We start from the raw sequence: 22,942 nt of genomic DNA on the forward strand, positions 1-22,942 counted from the left end.
GGAAGCGGCCTTATTGTAACGAACGTTGGAACCACGTTTTGCCATTACACGAGATCTCGTCCCCGGGGAACGACCGATACCACCCGATAATACAGCGAGCAGTCGATAACTCGCTTACGAGTTTCACGCTCTCTCCTTTCCTTCCGTCTCGTTCCTAGTTACCGCGGATCAAAGGGAAGGGACGAAACTCTCGTCCCTTCCTTTCCTTTGTTCAACCTGTAGAACGGTGTCGGATCGAATTACTAATAAAAGAAGAGGAAGAGGAGGAGAAAGAAGAAGAAGAAGAAGAAAAAGTGAAAGAAAAAAAAGATCAATCGGACGAACGAACCGTATATGTAAATGTAAGTAAGTAAAGTAAGTAGGGAATTGCGCGAGGAGGAAGAAGGAAAAAAAATTTATACAGACATTTTCGATTGCCTGAAAAATCATCGTGATCCTCCTCGCCCCGATTCATCCTTGCTCGACGCTGGCGCGAGTTCCGTCGAGTTGACGCAGGAGACAAGTATTCGCGCAGCTTCTTCGAACTTTCATCCAACCTGACATTCTCCCGTGCCTTCCAGCATTTTTAAAACCGATACCGCAACTGCACTGTACTTCGGAACAGTCAGAGGCGTCGCTCTGGATCTGACACGCGTCTACGTTCCACTCGTTCAAACCCAAACTGCTCTCTGTCTGAAGCGTTTAAAACTGTAGAGTATAAGACAAGGAAGGAACGGTTATAATAATATACACTTATCGGTATCGCGGTACGTTAAAACTTAATGGAAGTCTAATTTTCCTCTCTCTCTCTCTCTCTCCCTCTCTCGAAGGGAGGATACTTAAAAACCGATCGTGATCTTTCGTGACAGGGGAGAAACACTTACTTGATAAGATTCCTCCGATTCGTATGCACCGTTGCTATCGAATTCCTCGTTTTTCACGGAATCGGCGGACTGGGAATCGGCGTAGCGCGGGCTGGCGATCGATCGTTCGACGACCGGCAACGACAATTCTTCGTCGCTAACTTTCTTCTCGATACGTTTCAATATCCAGTCGCGATCGTTCGGGTTCGTCAATTTCTCCAATTGGAAGATTATACACTTCTCGTGCCTTTTATTAAGGAATTTCCTGTACCTCCACGCGAAATTCGTCAAAAGTAGTTTCTGCAAATTTATCAACTTCCTCCTCATCCTTTCGATCTCGATCCGCAACTTTTGCACGGTGCACTCGTACTTTTTCACCATGTCGTTCCGATGTTTCTTCAACGAGTCCATCTCCCGTTCGTTTTCCCGCAACTGCAACTTTATCGTGCAAAGCTCGTCCTCCTCGTTGCTCTCCCCCTCCCCGCGGTCCCGTATCGGTAGATTGGCCCGAGGGTGGAGAATATTACCGGCGAAAAAATTCTCTTCCAAATTTTTCCTCGCCTCTTCGAAATACGTCAACCTTTCCCTCACGCGGCGGACGTTCTCGCTCGAGCGGCCGATCTCCTCCCCCAAACTCTTCACCTTCTCATCGTTCGAGTCGTTCACCACCGCCATGCCATCGATCTCCATCTTCAGAGAGATCAGTTTCTCGTCCCTGCTTCGGATCTCCGTCGACAACCACTTCAACTTCATCTCCAGCATCGACTGGGTCTCCAATTGTTCCTGCAACTGCGCGCGATAATTGTTCCTCTCCTCTTTGCACTTCTCCAAAACGATCTCGAACTCGTCGATCTTCTCGCGCAATCGTTGCAACTTGAACAGATCATCCTCGTTCTCGATCATTCTCGACCCGTTCTCCTCCTCCCGCTTCGAATCCCTCTTCCCCTCCGGATCTCTCTTCTCCAACTTCTCGATCCCGACCGCGTGCTCCGCTTTGTGCCTCGCGAAATATTTCACCGTTCGCTCGTGAACCAGATGGAGCACGGCCAATTGGTTCTCCAGGTAGGCGCACTTCTTCAAACAATTCTCCAACTTCTTCAAACTGTGATTGTCGTCCTCCTCCTTGACCAGCAACTCTTCGGTCAGCTCGTTGATCCGCTCGTTGTACTTCCGCGAATCTATCTCGACCATCCTCGTCAGTTTCTCGTTCTCCTCTTCCAACTCGGCCATCTTCGTCTCGCACGACAACAGTTTGTTCTTGCACTCCGACACCTCCGATTTATTCAGATCGGCGATCCGTTTCAACGTGTTTATCACCGATCTCATGTCGGTCACGCGATGCGACGATTCTTTCCCGTACGGCATTTCTCGCTCCACCTCGTCCTCCTCCTCGTCCTCCTCCTCTTCGTCCTCTTCCTCCTCCTCCTCCTCCTCTTCGTCCTCGTCGTCGTCCCCGTCCTCGTCGTCCACGTCCTCGTCCTCGTAGTTCTCCTCCTCCTCCTCCTCCGCCACCTCCTCCTCCTCTTTGACGTAACGTTCCAACTCGACGACGACGCCGTCGCCGCCGTCGCGATTCGACGCTTTCGACCGTTTCTGCGTCCCTTCGCGGTTGGGGGAAGTTTGGGGGGGGAAGAGGGGATCGGTTTGGGTGAAATTTTCCCTGGCGATCCTTTCGAGGATGGAATTACCGTCGCCGGTCGATCTCCGACTTTTGCAACCGAAATCGATCCCGGAATCTTCCTTTATACCGCTGTCGCTCGATCTGAACGTGTGACGATCCGACACGTCCGACTCCATAGCGTTCAACGACACCTTCTTCCCCGAATTTTTATCGTAATCGTAATTGTCGTACGAGCAACGATCCGTCTTTCTGGCCGGCCGTGCTCGGCTCGCAACTAGCTCCGCGTTGTTGTCGCTGTTGTCGCTAGAGAAGAGGTCATCGCTGTAAACATATTTCCGCGTCAAATTATGCACATTCTCTTTTTCGATAGATTTCAAAGTAACGTAATCGCTCTCACATTCTCGTATCTCGACCAGTTCCTTCCTCAACAACTGCAACTGGAGTTGCAAGTCGTTGGCGAGGTTCGTCTTCTCTTTCACCTCGTTCTCGAATTCTTTCGCTCTCAACAACACCTCTTGCAACCTGCTCTTAGTCTCGCGCAGCTCCTTCTCCGTGTCGATAGTTTTCGTCACCATCTTCACGTAATCCTCCGAGGCCCGGCTCAGATTATTCTCCAACGACTCGATGTCCTCCGTCTTCTCGTCCAGTATCCGCTTCAGCTCGTGGACGAGCCAGCCGATGTCGTTCGCCTCGTCCTCGAGCTTCAGGAACAACTCGGGGAAGTGAACGCGTATCAAATCGTGGAAACCTTTCAACTTCTCCTTCGTCAACACCAACTCGAAGTTGCACTTGTTCCTGTCCGTGACCAGCAGCTGGTTCTCGGTCCTCAGGTCGCGCACCATCTCCCTCAGCACGACCACCTTCGACGTGATCATCGCGTTCTCGGTCTCGAGATCCTCGCAGATCCTCCGTATCCCGCCCTCCTCCTCCCCCTCCTCCCTCTTGCGCTTCTTGTTGCTCTTGTTGTCCTCGCCGTTGTCGCCGTTGTCCCGCTCCTGGTCGTCCTCGTCCTCGTCCTCGCCCTCGTCCTCGTTCGCGTCCTCGTCGCCGCCGTCGTCTCCGCGCCGCATCAAACTGTCGATACGCTCCTTGTAGAACGACTCCACCTGGCTCACCGACCACTTCAACAGATCCTTCCCCTCCTCCTCGATGTCCCGCACCCGCTTCTTCCAACACGACTCCAACTCCTCGATCGCGACCGAATACCGATCCACCAGTTCCTGCCTGATCTCGTACTCCCGATTCAAATTCCCCTCCTCGAGCACCCGCACGCGCTCCGTCAACTCCCCGTTCCTCTCCCTGAGTCGGTCGTAATCCAGGGCCGAGACGTCCGACTGCGTGTGCCTCGAGACCGCCGTCCCTCCCCTCGCCCGCCTGCAAGCGTCCGTCTCCTCCCTCAGGCGCTCGTTCTCCCTCTTCAGATCCTCGTACACCTCGAAGTCGATCGCGATCGTCCTCTTGGCCTGGGGGTTGCCCTGGTGCGCGAGGCCGGACGACGCCAGCAGCGTGGACGACTTGGCGTTCCGGGGGGTGGCGAGCGAGAACGCGGTCCTCCTCGAGAGCCTGGACTCGCCCAACCGCTTGGCCATCGCGGAGAAATTGAGCACGCTCAGGGTTTCCGCGTACGTCTCCATCCCTATGTCCACGGTGACCACGAAGCTGAACTTCTCCCTACCGGTCAACACCTTTTGAAGTATCCTGGTCAACTTGGACTCGCGGAACGGGCCCGCCACGTGGTCCCCGGACGAGTAGCTGTCCCGCAACGTTTTCAAGCACCTGCCGAGCACCAGCAGGCTGTTGTTTATGTTGCGGGACTCGGCCAGCCGGGACCCGGACTCGTCCCTGCTCTTCACCCGCCTCGACCCGGCCACGTCGCAGAACGTCAGCGTGCTCACCCGCACCGTGTCCGGCTTGTTCTCCTTCTCGTACTTCAACAGCTTGAGGGTGAAGAACGTGTGGGACTGGGAGTTGGACGCGTTGGACTCGGCCGTCGGCGCGACGGTCATCCTCGACTGGACCAGGATCAATAATTGGCAAGCCTCGAGGGCGGTCGTTATGTGGACGAACTTCAAGCCGTTGACGAACGTGGAGCCGTCCTTGCGGGTGGTCACCTTGAGGGGCCTCCTCTCCTGCTCGTGGCCGATCAGCAGATCGTACACGTTGTCGTTGTGGATCTCGGCGACCGAGATCCACACGGAGGAGATGCACTCGTCGCTCCACAGATCCCTCTCCTCGGTCTCCGCGAGTCGTGGGTTCGAGTTGTCGAGGGAGAGCCGGGCCTGCGTGTACTCCTCCCTCGCCATCACGCTCGGGTTTATCAGGCTGGTCTTGTTGAATATCTCGAAGGTGCGCTCGGGCTCGTCGAGCGCGACCACCGTGTTGTCGTCCGCGATCTTGTACCAGGGGGCGAGGGTGCAGTTGATGGCCGAGAAGAGGAGCTCGATCGAGCGGGGTATGGCGCCCGGCTCCTCCGGGGTGCCGTACAGCGTGTACGTCTTCCCCGTGTTCGACGCCCCATACGTGATCACCGTCGAGCTCTCGCCGAGGAGTAGGTGGATCACCTGCCTTCGCACGCTCTCGTAAAAGAAGTCGGCCTGCTTCGTGTCCCCGTCGAATATCCTCGTGAACGAGTACTTCTTCTCCGCGTTCTCCCCCCTCCTTATGTGAAGAGTGGTCGAGTCGGGCAACGCGTACACCTCCTCGCTCGGGCTCGAGTCCAACGAGCTCGGTTTTATCCTGAGGTAGACGTTGCTCGTCGCCGAGCAGACTGACAACGCGCGGCAACGTGTCGTTATCGAGCTCTCGTTACCGTTCTCCCTTGGTCTCGAGAAAAGGGAGCTCATATTATATAAATATATGCGCGCGTGTGTGTATATATATATATATACGTATATATATATATATGTCACGTGTGCGTGTGTGTGTGTGTATTGGACGGGCGGATGACAGACTCGAGCCGGAGGAAAGTAAGGGAGGTGAAAGTTTTTTTAAGCGGGAGTTTCACGCGCGCGGAAATTTGAGGCGTATTTCGCGATTCCTTATTGTCGCGGTTTCACTTGGTGCGCCGCGCTTCGCCGAGTTTCACTCCCGATCCACCCACTGGATTATTATATCGATCAATTTTTAATCAACGATCGCGTGCTCGAAACGCTCGAAAATTGTCGAATTGGAAGGATTCGTGCCTCGATCCATGTTAAAAATTTTCCTCTTTCCGCTTTTAAGGTTACGCAACGAGTCCCTATTATCGAAATTGTGTGTGAAGCTAACTGTGACAATTTAACACTAGTGAGACCGTCATTTGTCTTACGGCCGCGTAACGCGACGAGTATTTTTTTTTCCGCCGATATCGACGTTGTTCTTTTTCCTTGTACAGAAATCGATAACGATTATTACAATCGTTACGGAATCCGTTCGACTCGCTCGCGGAGAGAGAGAGAGAGAGAGAGAGGGGAGCGAAGAGCTGGAAATATCTTCAAAGTCGGCCGCGAAGGGGGACTTTATACCGCGCGTCGTTCGCCTCGTTAAACGCAGCCGATCGAGAAAGGGAGCCGTTAATAGGCCGAGTCGGTCGATCCACGAAATCTCGGCTTAATCTCGGGATCGGGAATCGCGCATGAGTCGGCCACTGTCCGCCAGGAGACGTTTCGAGCAGGCCTTATTGCGGCGTCTTTCGACAATCGACCCCTTGTAGAGCTCGAGCTCCTTTTCCCTCTCCCACCGCCATTGGTGGTCTTTCTTTTCGAACGCGTCCGAGTTTCCAAGCGCGAACCAAGGCGCAAACGGTCCGTCAAGTTTCTCGAAAATCGAGCAACAAGTCGAGGAATCCCAAGATGGACAAATTTCGGTACCTGCCGTCGAGATTCCTTCGCTTCTTCTTCTATAGCGTCTTGAAATGAAATAGAAATACGAGAAACGATATGCAAGTCGGAGCGATGTAACTTTCGTTAAATCTTGGAATAACAAGACTTCGAACTTGCTGGATCGACTTGCTCCGATATGATCCCCTCGGGGATTGTTGGGATATTACGATATCGATATCCTATCCATTGACGCGAAACTCGTTAATCCGAGAGTAGTACGCCGTTAGAGAGCGGGGAGAATCCGCGGGAAGACGGTGGGACGTTCTCAAGGAGCTTGGTCGTTCCGGTTCCGTGATATTAGATTTATCCATTTGTTTGCCGAAAGTCTCATAAATATAAGCTCCCTTTGACAGCGTCCCACGGGTCTTATCCGGCGCCATGATCTTGCGTGGGCGGCCGAGAGAAGATGAAACCGAGGCACCACCGCCGCCGCCGCCGAGGATAGACGAAAAGAGGGAAGGAGGGTTGAAAGACATCGGGGCGGCATCGATCCGACGATGCCTCTCCCGCGTTCGCCGTTGCTGCCATCAGTATTCCCAATTAACAGGGCTCCTTTCATCGGGGTCGAGGCAGGGGCTTCCACATCCGGCCTCTCATTTATAAATATGATGATCGTAAAAGCGAGGCATTACCATTTCCACGGAAGACGGAGAGAAGTCTTTTGGATTCTCCGCCAAGCAGGAGGGGAGGGGGGTGGGAAGGGGAGGACACCTTATTGCCGGGCGAAAGTGGCGAAATTGATGGCGACGCTCCTCGCTCGCTGGGGTGCCGCGATCCAAAGAGGGAATAATTAACGCTCCCGAGCTTATCGATGACATTCCTCACCCTTCTCCCCTTTCCTTTTCATACGTAAATACATATATATATATATAAATCGTGGCAAATAATTTAATCGGCAAAATAATTGCTGGACGAGAAATAAAGAAAGAAAGAAAGAAAGAAAAGACGCTGTATCGTCGCTGATAAATCACGAAGGGAGGATAAGTCGAGGCGTAATCGGTGTTCATTAGCCGTAGGAAAGCGCGATTTCCCGGGTTTCTCCTGTGGGAAGATCTTTTCAATAACTCTTGGCTCGGGCTTGGTAATTGGTGACCGGTGATATCTCTCGTGGCCCCGCTCTCCCCTCGCCTCCCCCGCAATGTCGTATATAACAATATACCAGATTGTCTCGCCCTGACCACTATAGATAGAGAAACATTAAGTGTCCCGGGCGCGCCCCTACACACAGCCACCGCGAAAGGGCAACGGATAGAGGAGAGCATCGTGGTCGACAACTACGGAGGGGGAGGGGGACTTGGAGGAACGGGTCAGAGACGGTATTCGTATCGCAGCCACATTGGCCACCGACGCTCTCTCCTCTCGACCAGCAGCTCTCATTCCACGTTTATTCGCCGGGAACGAGAAGGAGAGGGTGGCGAATTTCGAACGGGATTGGAGCGACGATCGATGAAAACGGCGAGATGGCTAACGCGAGCCGAGTGGCGTGTATTTCGGGGAAGGGGGTGGAGGAGTCGAGGAATCCGAAAAATGGAGGTTCGTCGGGTTCGTTCGATGAAAATTTGAGAGCCACTGTTGGAAAAACAGTGGATCGAACGCGGGGGGTATACAGGAATGGACAGGGGTTCGGATGGGCGCGCATTGGGTCATAAACGTTTATATTGCGCTCAGTGCGCCAGTAATGCCGATATTGGCAAGTTATTGGCCCCTTCCCCGTCCGATCCAGCCACATGGACCGCGCGATGGTAGCCACGGGCCGAAACGTATCCTCGGTAATCCGGAGAAATATCGTTGGCCCCGGAACAGCGAGAAAAGTTTAATTGGAAAGATTGGGCGAAGAGGGGCGAAGGCGTGCAAGGGACAGGAAGAGGCCGCTCCGATCGGAAACGCGCTTTTCCGAAAGTGGAGTAGATCGACGAATACGCGTACGCGACTCGAAGAGGAAGAAGGGTAGACGAAACGAAGGAGAATCCTCTTTCCCAACGATACTTTCCAGACCCAATCAACTGATATCGCGAGCTTAAGCCCTCCAAGAGCCGCAACTCCTGATACGGCTGGCGGTGGTATGGGCGATGGCCTGATCACGAGTTAGTGGTTCGAGATGGCGAGGAAAGACCGTGGAAGTAGGAGAAGGCCAAGCCGACTTTATGTCGGGACGTAAGCCGGTTATAGGCGCTGCCGATGTTATTTGATGGCCAAATGCACTCCAACAGCGTGGAGCGACCCAAACTTCCACCTCCCGCCCTCCTCCCCTATCCGATCTCTATCGTCCGGCAACCAGCTCTCATTCCCCCCACCTCCCACCTCCGTCCTGGCTCATCAACGCCGAGAAAAACCACGGTGTTGGTCGAAAATATTTTTTAACGAGATATACCTTCTTATACACACATATATATATATATATATATATACACTCCTCGTTTCCATCCATCTCGTACGAATTCTTAATCAATCCTTCCTTTCGAGGACATCGATTCGAGGATCGATTCGAATTTCTTCCTCCTCCTTTCTTTCGTTACGTTGTTGTCTCGCGAATCGCGTCTCGAGAAAGGAAAACGAACGGAGATATCAAAGAGCCCATCGATAGACAATCGAGCAACAGCGGGACAAAGGAGAGTGCGGCAGACAAAGGGGAGAGGAGGTGGTGAAAAGAGATCCACCTGGCTCTCCGGCAGCCGAGCCTCGCGCTCGGCCGAGCATAAAACGCGCCGCGCATTTTCCAACCCCCCGCGTATTAATACCTAACCGCGGCCGCAAAACTTAATGAATTCTTTAGCGAGATCAAAAAGAACTGCCGGTTCTGCCGATACGCCAAGCGGCGGGAGCGCGTTTCCTTTGCTCTCTCTTCCTCCCTCTTCCTCCCTCTTCCTTTTTTTGCGAAGCGCGAGCAGCGAAATTGAACGGCGATATTCCTGGTACGGTTTAACGACGACGAACACCCCCTGCCTCGGGCCACCCTTACACCCTGTGTCCTGTGTTTCCCTTAACGAGGCACGTTCCACCGAACCCTCGGTCCCTCCGCCCCCCTCTCTCGTGGCCGTTGGTTCGCAGATACGAGGTGGCGGCGCATTATGCTCGGTTTCATCGCCACCGCCAACGTCTCACGCGTTAATGGATTCCTATAGCGGGCCCGCCCGTAATGAACACCCAGTCTACCGTGGCCTGTCTTTTCATCGGGATCCGCTGCGCGTTTGGCGACTTACGTTTCATTGCCGGTGATACGTCCCGATAATGAGGTCGATATTCCGCCGAGGCGCGTGGTTAAACGACTCCCGCCGCCGCCGGCGGTCGAGGGAATTTCACGTTTAGAGGCGAGATGATAGAAATGAAATATCGCGTCGGAAATTCATATCGTCGTCCTTGTTATTATTATTCCTGCGTGTCTAGACTCGCCCGATTCTCCCATTTCTACGGTATTCAATTTTTTCTTCGCGGTCTTTTTCGCAATCTTGTTTCCCAGAAATAATCGAAATTTCCTCTCTCGCCGAAATACGATACTCTGATCGTAATTATCGTGCGATTCTGCCACGAATTCGAATCAATTTTGCACAGTTTTGTACATCTTTCCTTCGCGTCTTTCAAGATCTCGTCTCTCGACGAATCGATACCGTTCGAACCTGCCACGTTCGATTCAATTTTGCACAAATTTGTATACTTTTCCTTCGTGTCTCTCGACGAAACCTGCCACGTTCGATTCAATTTTGCACAAATTTGTATATTTTTCCTTCGTGTCTCTCGACGAAACCTACCAAGTTCGATTCAATTTTGCACAATTTTGTATATTTTTCCTTCGTGTCTTTCAAGATCTCGTCTCTCGAGGAATCGATACCGTTCGAACCTGCCACGTTCGATTCAATTTTGTATATTTTTCCTTCGTTTCTCTCGACGAATCGATACCGTTCGAACCTGCCACGTTCGATTCAATTTTGCACAAATTTGTATATTTTTCCTTTGTGTCTCTCGACGAAACCTGCCACGTTCGATTCAATTTTGCACAAATTTGTATACTTTTCCTTCGTGTCTCTCGACGAAACCTGCCACGTTCGATTCAATTTTGCACAAATTTGTATATTTTTCCTTCGTGTCTCTCGACGAAACCTACCAAGTTCGATTCAATTTTGCACAATTTTGTATATTTTTCCTTCGTTTCTCTCGACGAAACCTGTCAAATTCGATTCAATTTTGCACAAATTTGTATACTTTTCCTTCGTGTCTCTCGACGAAACCTGCCACGTTCGATTCAATTTTGCACAAATTTGTATATTTTTCCTTCGTGTCTCTCGACGAGTCGATACCGTTCGAACCTGTCAAATTCGATTCAATTTTGCACAAATTTGTATATTTTTCCTTTGTGTCTCTCGACGAAACCTGCCACGTTCGATTCAATTTTGCACAAATTTGTATATTTTTCCTTCGTGTCTCTCGACGAAACCTACCAAGTTCGATTCAATTTTGCACAATTTTGTATATTTTTCCTTCGTGTCTTTCAAGATCTCGTCTCTCGAGGAATCGATACCGTTCGAACCTGCCACGTTCGATTCAATTTTGTATATTTTTCCTTCGTTTCTCTCGACGAATCGATACTCCGTTTAAAGGATCGTAATTGTTATGCGCGCGATTCTGCCACGTTCGAATCAATTTTGCACAATTTTGTATATCCTTTCTTCGTGTCTTTCAAGATCTCTCGACGAATCGACATTTCGTTCAAAGGATTTTCGATAATCGTTGGGACGAGTCGATCGATCGATACTTTGTTTAAACGTAAAAGTAAGAAAGGGGAAGGGGGTGGTTGTCGTAAGTTGGGCAGTGTCGAGGGAAGAGCGGAGGCTGGCGCGTGAATTGGCCGCGACTGCATGTCTTAAGGTGATTGGAAGTTATGACTCCTAAACCGTGCTTCTGGCCGTCCGGGAGAGAGAGACTTCACACGGGTCAGATACCGCCTCGTAAAATGTTATGAGAATTAATGTCGCCCTCCCCTCGTCCGTCCCGTCGACGCGGTGTTGTCCACCCTCCACCATAGGAGCCGTTCTCCTCCGCGTCACCGCCGCGTCACCTTGGCGCAAACGTCCCCTTCGCTACGGCCAATTTCGTCGTTCCGGTGACCACAACTTTTCTGCCTAATGGAAAAGTCGATACCCGATTGCTCGACACCGTGGCATTAAGCCATCTCCGCCCGCCATCCTTTTTAGGCGCCCCTCGCTCCTCCACGATTTTACGATTCCTCGTCTTACGCCTCCTCCCTTCCACCACGCTTTACTTATCCCCTCGAAATATCCACCGACCTTTCCATCGCGTTCGTCATCGAAACCTTCAACCCTCGACCGCGAGGACACGAAGCATTTTTTATTTTTCGTCCTCGCACGAATGTTCGACATCGTTCGACGAGAGCATAATTTCGTTAACGAGAAACGTGGACGATGAGTATTTCGAGAGAGAGAGAGATTGTTTTTTTCGAATCGGGATGATACGCGGAAACGAGACAATTCGTGATCCTATAAAGATGCCACGCATCGACAATCGTTGGATGAGTGGCCCCTTCCGGTCGCCCACCACCAGTATATATTTAACTAGCTGTGTCGCAGCCGTCAGTTTAGACGATGATTTAGTGGATGCATTGATTGGGTCGATCACAGGCCATATCATCTCGTTTAAAGCCTTTCATCATCGGTCCCACTATTTATAGACCATACACGATCGTCGTGATCGAATCAATTTTCGTCTCTCTCTCCCTCTCTCTCTCTCTCTCTCTCTCCTCTCCTCGCCACCGTGCGCGCGCGTGTCACCGTCTAAACAATATCGGGCCGATTGTCGGATTACACGAAGGCCGTAACAGTTTATACCTCGTTCCTTCAATTCCTCCTCCGTTCTATTCATAGCAGCCACAGTTCTATTTCCCGTCGCAATTTTTACGCCTCCTCCATTCGTTTCTCATTGGCGTTACGATTCGAAATTCTTCGACTCGGCTGTCCCAAGAGTTAAAAATTCTTAAATATTCTATTTATTCCGTACGTCGTAAATAAATAGTAGTCAGATGTAACGTAATACCTTACCAATTGCGTTGAACTTGATATGGATTTGGTATGAGAGGCGGGTATAGCGTTAACCGAAATATAATCTCGTGTAATGATTTGCCATTTGTTTGATGATCGAACTACATTTTGGTCCGGGTATGTGAAATAGAAATGTTATTTTCAAAGTTTTGGCTAATGAGATTAGCCGGAGTAATCAGTTGTTGTTAAAATATCGAAACACCGATATATACGCTTTAATATCCTACAAATTTTCCTTCTTCGCGGGTAAAGATAAAGACGAAAGTGATCGAGTAAGAGAGTAATCGTTGTCCAAAAATACATTCCTCTCGAATTCTTTGTTCGACACGGGGGAGGGGAGCGGAGTATCGCGCGAGTAATAAGAAGAAATCTTCTTGAGGGGAGGGGAGGGTGAATGGTTGGCAGGATCAACGGGCCACTTGCACGGTAATTAATTAGTCCATCTCGCGGAACCGATGGCGAACCGAGACCCTTCGACGAATCGTCGTCGGCGAGGAGGAAAAGTTCAAACGATGGTCGCCGCGGCGGCGAGGGGTTAAGGGATGGAGGGGGGAGGGAGTGAAAGGGTCGCGGGCCAATTTAATTAGTATAAAAACAAAGGAAGCCGGGGCCTATCGGTATCGGCGTAGACGCGACGTTTCCCATCGAACGATACAGAGTTCAACGTATACATATACGCGCATATATACGCGTGTATAAATCGACCAGCAGCCCGTGCCTTTTCAACCCGTTTCCTCTTTCTCTCTCTCTCTCTCTCTCTCTTTATTACGCTTCACCGTCGCTTCAATATTTTCAAATTAGCGCTGCGATGATTTTTCCCCGCCCCCTCCACCGACGAAACAAAGCGTTCTTCGCTCTCGGTACACACATTTTAATCAATACACACGCCGACCCCGTGTCGTAGTACGTCGAGCACGCCTTTCATCGGCTCTTTCTTTCTTTTTCGATCCTCCACCGAAAATCGAATATCGAACATTTTCGAGAATTCTCTCCTCGAGAGCGAGAGAGAGGGAGAGAGACGAATGTCGAGAAGACGTATATCGTTTAATCGAATCGTGGAATAAAGAAATGAAAGAAGGAACGGCGAGGGAAATTTTTCGTCGTACGTTTCGATTACGTCACGCTCCTCGTTCCTCGCAAGCGAGCTAAGCTAAGGAGGGAGGGTTGGAGTTTTTTTTTCGCGGTGGCGGCAACCCAACAGACTGGAACGTTCTTGGGGAGGGTTGGAGGGAGGGATCGTTTTACACAGGACTCGATATTCCAACCTCGTCGGCTGGTTTTCCAGGCGCGGAATTATCGGCGAGGGGTGGCGCGGCGAGAATTAAGGCTTCTTGCGGCATAAAAAATCTGTGTAATCAATTATCGAACCTTTTACCCCATATTTCACGGCCAATGAGTCGGCCACCCCTCTCTCCCTCCCTCCCCTCGCCGATCCCTCCGCGCCTGCTTCTACGAGACTCTCGACCCACCCTCGACACTTTTTAGCCGCGGTGGCTGCTCTTCTCCTCCTCTCCCGACCTCTCTTTCATCCCCCTCCCTCTTCTATCCGTTTCCTGCACAGCCTCGAGGAGAGAGGAGACGCTCTAGACGAGCCTTTGTTTGGGATATCAAATATTTATTTTCTTAAATAACGCAGATGCCCGGCAGAAGCCCGGATCGCGAGCGTTTCCCCCTCCCCCCTCCCCTTAATAAATTATCAGCGATTATTGGCCGCGTTTGCCTAGCTGCCTACCAACGCTACCTTCTCTCTCTCTCTTTCTCCCTTCTTTTTTTCTTTCCTCCCCTTTCTTTCTTTCTTTCTTTCTTTATCATCCTCTCCTCCCACGGTGGAGAAGCCACTCTTCTTAGAGAGAAGCCGAGCAAGTCGAGCGGGATCGATTCGATCTTCCGCATCCTTACGTTTGTTTGTCGACCGGGTATTTTTCTTTTTCTTTTACGCGAGCGAAATTACTCGTTGGAGGGGGAGAGAGAGAGAAGAAAGGAAAAAATTCGTCTTCGAATCTCGAGGCGAGAGATTAAGGAGGAAGGATAAAAGAAGAATTTTTTATCGACCGGAAGTTGACGTTCGAAGAGAGGAAATCGGAAGAGTTTTGAACGGGATTCGTGGCCCGCGCGCCTCGCGCGTCAATTATTCACGAGGTACTCGTTGCTCGACCACTCAAGCGAGCCTCGAACGTGCGAAAGGGTCCACGTTCGTTATAGGGAGGGTGAAAAAGAGGGGGTGGGAAGAGGTGTTCTCTTTGACGCAGCATTGATATAATATTAATCTAAGCGAGCAAAACTCAAAGGACAACCTCTGTCTGTCTCGTAACGAGTCCTTGTTCCCCGGTGTACGAATTCATGGTAATACGGAAAGCCGCGTATCACAAAAGAGAATACGCGGCTGTGAAAACAAAACGAATACCGCGCTTTCCCGCGTTTAGTCGACCGCTGCGGAGACGCAACGTCGGATCCCAAATGTATTCGCGAACGCCAATTATTCCGTTCGAATGAAAAAAGTGAAAAGATGCGAGTCTCTCCCTTTTCCTCGACAACCATCGTTTTACGAATAATCGTAAAATAACTATTCGCGATTCTTGCAATTTTCATCCGTCTCCCGTGTTCCTTGGAACGAGGAGAACGACGGTTAGAACTCGATTATTTCGAATCGAGTTCGAGTCTGAGGAAACGTACAGTGTGTAAAGTAATCTACGCTTGGTTTTTCCTCCCTTGGCATTTTGTCGCGCTCGTTTTTCCCACTCTCCCACGCGAGTCTGCTGCATGCGTGCACTCTCGTCTCGGCTCGAGTCGTGACGTTTGTTTTTATGCTTACTTTACCGCGTTGAAAAAACATGGGAAAGTGGCTGCCTGGGCGGGTAGCGTCGAAAACTACCCCACCCCTCCCCCTCCCTGTGAAGGGGTTGCACAGGGAAACAGGGGCTGAGATTTTTCTTCGCATTGTCGCCGCGTCGAGTTATTTGCTTCTAGCGCCGCTTTGATTGTTCGTAATTGGGCACGTTAATTATGAACCGAGAAAAGACGAGATGATTCGTCGCTGCTTTCGAAAATACCAAAGTGAGCCGAGCTTCCCTTCCGCCCGATTATTACTCTTTTTTTAAAATGGATAAATGTGCCGGTATTCCAGTTGTTTCGTCGTTCTAAGAGAACGTGGCAAAATAAACTCGTCGTTTTTTCTTTTTAGAAAATCAAAGTACCATTTGTACCATTTGTGTATATAAAAGGAAGAACAAAAATAATTAAGTTATATAAGAAATATATTCAAGTAGAAACAGTTCTAAGGAAATAAATTCATCGTGTTCTTTCTTGGCTATTTTTTAGAAAATTGAAGTACCATTTGTAAATATGTATACGATTGAAGAAAGAACAGAAATAATTAAGTTATATAAGAAATATACCGATATTCAAGTATCGTAGAAACGGTTCTAAGAAAATAAATTCGTGTTCTTGAGGATTTTTTAAAAAATTAAAGTACCATTTTTACCATTTGTGTATATAAAAGGAAGAACAGAAATAATTAATCGGTTATATAAGAAATATATACCGATATTCAAAAACAGTTCTAAGAAAATAAATTCATCGTGTTCTTTCTTGGCTATTTTTTAGAAAATTAAAATACCATTTGTAAATGTGTATAAGTACAAGTAGGAGGAAATAAGTAATCGATCATATAACAAATACACCGATAAACTCAAAATAAACTCATCTTTGAGTTCTTTCTTGACGATTTTTTAAAAAAGTGCCATTTGTAAATTGTAAGAAGAAAAACGAGTAATGAGTTATATAACAAATATATGATCGATAAGGGGAATATAAATCGTCGAGATATTGGGATATAAATTGCCTCGCATCGTTCATAAGCTTTCCTCGATGTTTACTTCTGTACTAAATGCCACGGGAACTTTTCATTAATGCCCCGATGAATAAATGCCACCGCGCCTCCCCCACCTTAAATTCTTAATGCAGCAAGCCCGGTGGAAAGTACTTCGGGGCCTCCAAAATATCTTCAAGAAGTTTAAAGTCTTCCCTCCGATAGTATGTAAATATTGTATGTAAAGCGCGACATCAAAGGGATTCTTCCGTAGTATAATGCTTTAAATTTCGTTGCGAGGAGAGATTAAGGAACAACGGGAAGGGCGGGGATATTACACGGACGCGTGTAACGTGGAAATGTCCATTTTTCCACATCCATTCTCTCTCGCAGATGAGAAACGGAGAATGGATATCTTATCTCGCGTGTGTCACATATTTTGAAATATCAAAAATATCTGTACATCTAGATAGAAACAAATCACTCGAAATTAAAATCTTTATTTTCGCGCTTATATGTTTCGTAATTTAAATAACGAATAATAAATCTATGGTTCCTTCATTACTTCAATAAGTTTCGAGTTAAATACGAGTTTCCAGCTTTTATTGTCTGGAAATTGTTGCAAATTAGAGATGCACTTTGACACCATCTTTCTTTTGCGCGAAAATTTTCAAATAAATTCTCCTTTCGATACGAATTGCAAAATCGGCGCAGAAGGTTAAAGCTGAAAATAGAATTTACATAATTAAAAACGTAAGTACCATATTAAGCTTTTCTATTTTCTATTACTTTTTTATTTATTTTATCGAGTTGAATATAATAATTCGAAATCTTGTGAATCCTGAAACAAACTTAAATACAGCATTAAAACATTTTAAACGTTCTATCTATTCCAAAATCTTTTTTTTTTATATCTCTATCAACGTAACAATTAAATTATTCATAAATCCTGTTTATGAAAAATCTAAAAGATTCTCTTCGTAATCAACAATGTGACGATTTTTACAAAAATTCTATATGAATCACACGTGGTCGAAGAAAATGCAAGAGGATATACGATAGGCGCGAATTAAAGATTTGATTCAGAAAGGAAATTTATGAGAATAAATTTTGAGAAACAGGAATATCGTTTCGGAAAACATTGGATTAAAAAATAGGGAAAAATGTCTCTTAATAAGAGGAAGAACATTGAATAGATTATTTATAAATCCAACCTATCAAGGAGCTAAATCTTTCTTTGATCCTACTCTGATATAAAAATTAGAAAAAGAGCGAAATCTCTTCTCTTTCCATGTTAAGCTGCAGAGTTCTTAAAACATATTACGAAATAGAATTGATGAAACTCAATAACAGAGAATTAACATTTCTATGTAATTAATGAAGATTAAACGTTGTTACGCGCTTCTTTTTCTCCTTCAATTCATATACGCAATAAACTGGATTAATAAACTAAAAAATAACTTATAAAAAAAACAAAATAACAAGATATCGTTAAGTTATTCGATAATCTTTAATCCACTGATAAGAAAAAGAAATACATTTTTTCAACGGTATCTTAACAAAAAGATAGAAGAGAAAAAATGCTTCTTGAAATGTTTTAATAATTTACGATATTTTAATAAATTAATTTGTTTATTTACATTTTATTATACGATGAAGCCATTTCAGCAGCTGTTAATAACCATGCAACTTTTTTATAATAGTTGCAATAAGAGTTCTAGAAGCAAAAACATGCTTCAAATGTAAGAAATAATTTTCAAACTGCCATTATTTGATAAAAGATATCTCCAATATCGCAAATCGCAACACTACGAAATAAATTCAAGTTTAAATAAAAAATAAAAGGCTAATTCATAATAAAAGTAGTGAAAAGCGAACGCGATTCTCATTTTAACGCAACAGTAATTCAATTCGTTTTTAATTAATGAGACTGATAAAAAAATCGCGATGAGATTCTACAAGCCGGCATGCAAATCGATCAAGCAACAAATACCACGTTCTATTAAAACGAGCAGAACGAGCAAAAATGGCAACGATAACTTCCCATTCTTTGGATTCGAAAAAATGATCCAAAAAATTCGTTGCAGCCCTCTTCGCGACAATTTGTCAGGCCTCTTCGTCTTCTTTAACTTAAAATTAAGCTCGAGACTCGCTGAATCAAACAAAAAAAAAAAGGCGCGAAACTAAACGCACATAAACGAAAACGATCTTCTGATAATCTAATCCAATTTATTGTATGCAAAATCTCGATTCGTATCGAAATCTATTTCGAGAAATCGATGAGGAAAGACAGAAACGAGAGCGACATTTTCGTTTTAATTCTACTCTCGATTTCTCGAATTTTATTACTTGAAACGAGTTGTCACGCGAAAACGCGCCTACCCGATCGAAGACTGTGACAACCTGCCCGGCCCCTACCTATTTATAATTAAACAGACACACCGCAAGTATACCACCCTACCTAGCCCTATATTTAAAAAATATGGCAAAAACAGGCGCACCAACACACTCGCTCCACGATTCTCACGCATAATATCTCGGGCGCAAAAAAGGCTACGCTAGGGAAAGCGTCCCGGGACACCTCCGAGTTTGCCATACTACTTTCACACTCCAACTTTACGTACCATTTTTACTGACATCGACTGACGACGGTTAACGACCGTTGCGTGAAATGTCATAAAAACGCGTGTATTTTTAAATTTTAATTATATAATATTTATGATTGAATGGATAGGAGTGAGTGTTTTATAAAAGAATTACATCAAGTAGATTAAAAAGTATTAAAGATCAGTAACTATTTATTATTTATATTTAATTACATACATCAATATTGCGCAATATTGCAATTGTAATTAATTATAGCGACAGAAATAATGATCGAAACGGCGCAATCTCATAGAGTGATTACACATACGTACGTGCAACGTGGAAAATACGTCGTGCACCACCGACGTATCGTCGGGCGCCGAGAAATTTTGATTTAAACTTATCAACTAGGGTCATCATGCCCATCGCCTCTCTCTCACCCAAGTAACACCTCGCCACGTGAGTGAGATCCTGGCAATGAACACGGAAGGGATTAAACCTGAAAATCCTGAGCTGAGAAAAATAGATTAATTGTGTATACCGGGCTAATAGATTTTAATATAGTATAATATCATCGTATCTCAAATTTTAACGACTCTAATTTATCGCATTTTTACCTTCTGTCGATGTAATCAATTGTGGAAATTTTAATACTTTATGGAAAAAATTCATAATGTATTTATTCAAAAAGTAATTAAAATACAATTCGCAAACATAAACTCGAATTTTAATATGAATGAAAATATCCTCAGGCGATTCCTCTATCAAAGCATATTTTTGAAAATATCAAACAAGTATTTAAAACTTACAGCTTTGATTTCAAAATCTACCAGTCGCGAAGTGTATTCTTGCACCTGTAATATATTTTATATATTTTCAAACGAGAGGAATAACTTCTAATTTAATTTTCATACACGAATGCTCGCACGTCTAGATATTTGATATTTTGCAAATATTAGATCACATAATACTAGATTATAATAATTTCATTTTGGAACTGTAAATAACGAACTAATAAATAAAACAATAAAAAAGAATACGTTACTATTCACGGGTGTAATAAATACCCGCGATCATTGTGCTCGTGGAAAATTGTATACAATCAGTCACTGTTCTCGATTTGGACTTTTCATTCTACGATAGAGTGACCGAAGGAATCAAAATGAATGCGACTTACCAATTGATGCGATGAATCTGCACTACCGTCAATGCCGTCGTAAGCCAAAGTTATTGCAAAAACTATAAAAAAGTGGAATATTATAATTTATAAATGCGATAATAAATATTAAAATTCTAAGAAGCTAATAATAACAATAAAAATTGAAATCTCCGAATAAGAAGTTTAAAAATTGGAATTTTCTAACAACTTTAGAGTAAAAATTCAGGTAAAAAAAAAGATAATTTCATATGAAATTATCGCCTTATTCTTTTGAGAGAAGACTGACTCTATTTTGTATCGAAAACCAATATTTAAAAATAAAAAATTATATTAATATTTCCGTTTATGTTACGTAATCTATGAATAAGCATTGACTCTAATTTCACGTATAATTATTATAATAAATTTAACATATAAACATAAAAAATAAATATTTGTTAGAAAAAATTATTTTTAAAAGAATTGTCAATGTTCACTACTAGAATTAATAACATTCTATTCAGAGTTCTTAATATATTAAGAATATTTAAAAATTTTTGCAAGTTATAAATCAAATTATCTATTATCTTTATATTTTCAATAAAAATAATTATGAATTATATAAAAATTATATATACATATTATACAATTAGTAATTCGATATAATAAAAAAAATATAAAAATACTTACTTATATTCATTTTCCTTCTATATGGAAATTTATATCTTGTTTTTCTTCCATAAATTGTTATAATTGGTATCCATATTGAAAATTGACGACTTAAAATAATTTCAGTAATTAGCTACTTATCTGTACAAAAAAAAATCAAATATTTAAGATAAATATACAAGATTAAACTGATTGTTAATAAAATAAAGCAATATTTTAGTTTAAATCTTTGCAAATTCTTGTATTTCGTAATATAAATTAATGTTAACGTTAACATTAATAATTAAATGAATGAATAAAAACAAAATAAAATATTTCTCGAAAAATTATTAATTATAATATCAATAATTGTAATGTTAGCAATATAAAAAGTATAAGATCAATTATAAAATAAGTATATATAAAATAAATATTGCAATAAATTATCACACACTTGAAGCAAAGCGTTGCAAATTTTAACAACAAAATGATTTCTCGCAAATTTCGACATATCGAAAGAGAAATATCGTCAACAATTCGTTTAAGTCGGAATGTATCGAGCGTGGACATAGCTAACCGTCAATTTCCCGGAAAGTATTATAAAAAATGTTTTCAGCCTTGGAGCTTCGAGCGTAAAATCAAAACAAAACAGAAATAATAACACGCGAGTTGAACGTATGAATAGACATACGAATTTGGAATGAAATATGTATATGACAATGTATGTGAAATATATATGTATATATATATATATATATGAATTGATTGTATTAATTATTTCCACTTCTGTGTATAAAAAGAATTAAAAAATTAATAACAACTGCGTTTCTGTTAAAATAAACAAAATCTTACCATATTTGCACGAAAATCGTTGAATTATCTCTTCATTTTCGTGGTGTGTGCAAAATCTACCATACTTACAAAATATCGAAGCCTACGAAGCTCGAATCCAAACAATAGTCTGCACAAAAATGTTTAATAATGATAATTAAATAAACATATTAATTCATCTATGATTATTAAGCTTAATAACCGTAATATACCGACTTATTAATAAAAGTTTGTGTATAATTACATACTTCTGCCGACGAAACAACCTGTCACCACAATTTTCAACTATGGACTGATGACATGCGCACTGGCATCTTACCGTTAGATTTTAGCGGCTTTCCGATTGGCCGAAGGATTCTTTATTCACTTTAGCCGCGCGAAAATTAAAATAAACATGTATAATATTTTAATTCTATTCAAAAAAAAAAGATTTCTATATATCGAAATTTTACAAAAAATTCAATTAAAAAGATTATTACATTTCATTTGATATAAAAATTATTTAAATTAATAAAACTGAAATATAACGAGAGAATTTAAAATAAATATTAAACTAAAACGGAAAACTGAAAAAATAAAAAAATTAAGAAAAAAATAAATATAAAAATTATATATAATAGATTTTTGTCAATGAATCTTTTACATTAATTGCAATTTGTTGCTCTTATATCATACATAAATTATTTAAAAAAAAATCACCTCGCATGTTGTCCATCGTGCAACAATGAGATTTTAAAAAATCCTCATTCAAATTTTGATATTAAGATTAAAATTTAAAATCATATAATTTATTAATAGCATCAATACCGAAGATATATTCATTTTATTCAAAATAAAACAACATAAAATTAAAACCTTTATTATTCAATCGAAGAAATAACCTAATATTTCCAACCAGAAGAAAATAAAAGATTAAAAAGAAAAAGTGAGCAAGAAGATGAATAGCATTCAAAAAAGAAATTAAAAGGAAGAAAATATTAAGACATCGACTTAAATAACTGTCGAGTTTAGTAATTTAGTTTAGTAATTTATATATATCATTAAATTTTTTTAAAACAGCATATAATGAATATTTATTTTATGATTCTTTAAATGAAATTTTATCAATAAAAAATATATATATATAAACATACATGTAATTGTACTCATAAAATTCATACGATTGAAATAAACGAATAAGAGAAAAGAATCATGTTAATAATTTTAAAACTAAAAATTTGTTCGTATATTTACAATGGAATAAAAACTGGAAAAAATAAAGAGTATAAATAAATTGTACTCAGAATTACCGTATAATCGAACGTTTCATTTCATATACAAAAATCAAATCTCCAAATTGAATCCTCTGTGATTTCTTGTATCTATCGAATCTCCGTCTATCGCGAGTCGTAGATATCTTCGTTGAGAGTTAATGTTTTTAAGGGAAACTGGCAAAAAGATGCAAAAATACGAGAGATTCGTGGAAACATCTCGCTTATTTAATTGTGCCACAGAGTCAGAGAAGAAGCTTGGGGGAAAAAGGAGAAAATTTTAAATAGAAAATTACGTATCCGCGTATATT

General features: G+C 43.6%; 1 protein-coding gene and 1 long non-coding RNA gene across 3 annotated transcripts; both read right to left on the reverse strand.

Annotated features, from left to right (window-relative positions):
* Nucleotides 1-450: 450 nt before the first annotated feature.
* LOC107997152 (kinesin-like protein KIF20B) lies at nt 451-5,306 on the reverse strand. The gene is made up of 3 exons (XM_062075872.1): nt 2,531-5,306; nt 864-2,191; nt 451-672 (listed from the first exon to the last, which is right to left on the reverse strand). The coding sequence occupies exons 1-3, from the start codon at nt 5,304-5,306 to the stop codon at nt 451-453; spliced, it is 4,326 nt and encodes a 1,441-aa protein (XP_061931856.1).
* Nucleotides 5,307-18,960: 13,654 nt separating this feature from the next.
* On the reverse strand, nt 18,961-21,665 carry LOC107999125 (uncharacterized). 2 transcript variants are annotated; one of them, XR_001766295.3, is made up of 5 exons: nt 21,630-21,665; nt 21,403-21,511; nt 20,593-20,712; nt 19,942-20,003; nt 18,961-19,618 (listed from the first exon to the last, which is right to left on the reverse strand). It is a non-coding gene; the product is annotated as an uncharacterized LOC107999125 (long non-coding RNA). The 2 variants fall into 2 exon arrangements; XR_009829941.1 differs by having other exon boundaries at nt 21,598-21,662.
* Between the last annotated feature and the right edge of the window lie 1,277 nt (nt 21,666-22,942).

Source organism: Apis cerana, linkage group LG6 (genome assembly GCF_029169275.1).
Source record: "Apis cerana isolate GH-2021 linkage group LG6, AcerK_1.0, whole genome shotgun sequence".
NCBI lineage: Eukaryota > Metazoa > Arthropoda > Insecta > Hymenoptera > Apidae > Apis > Apis cerana.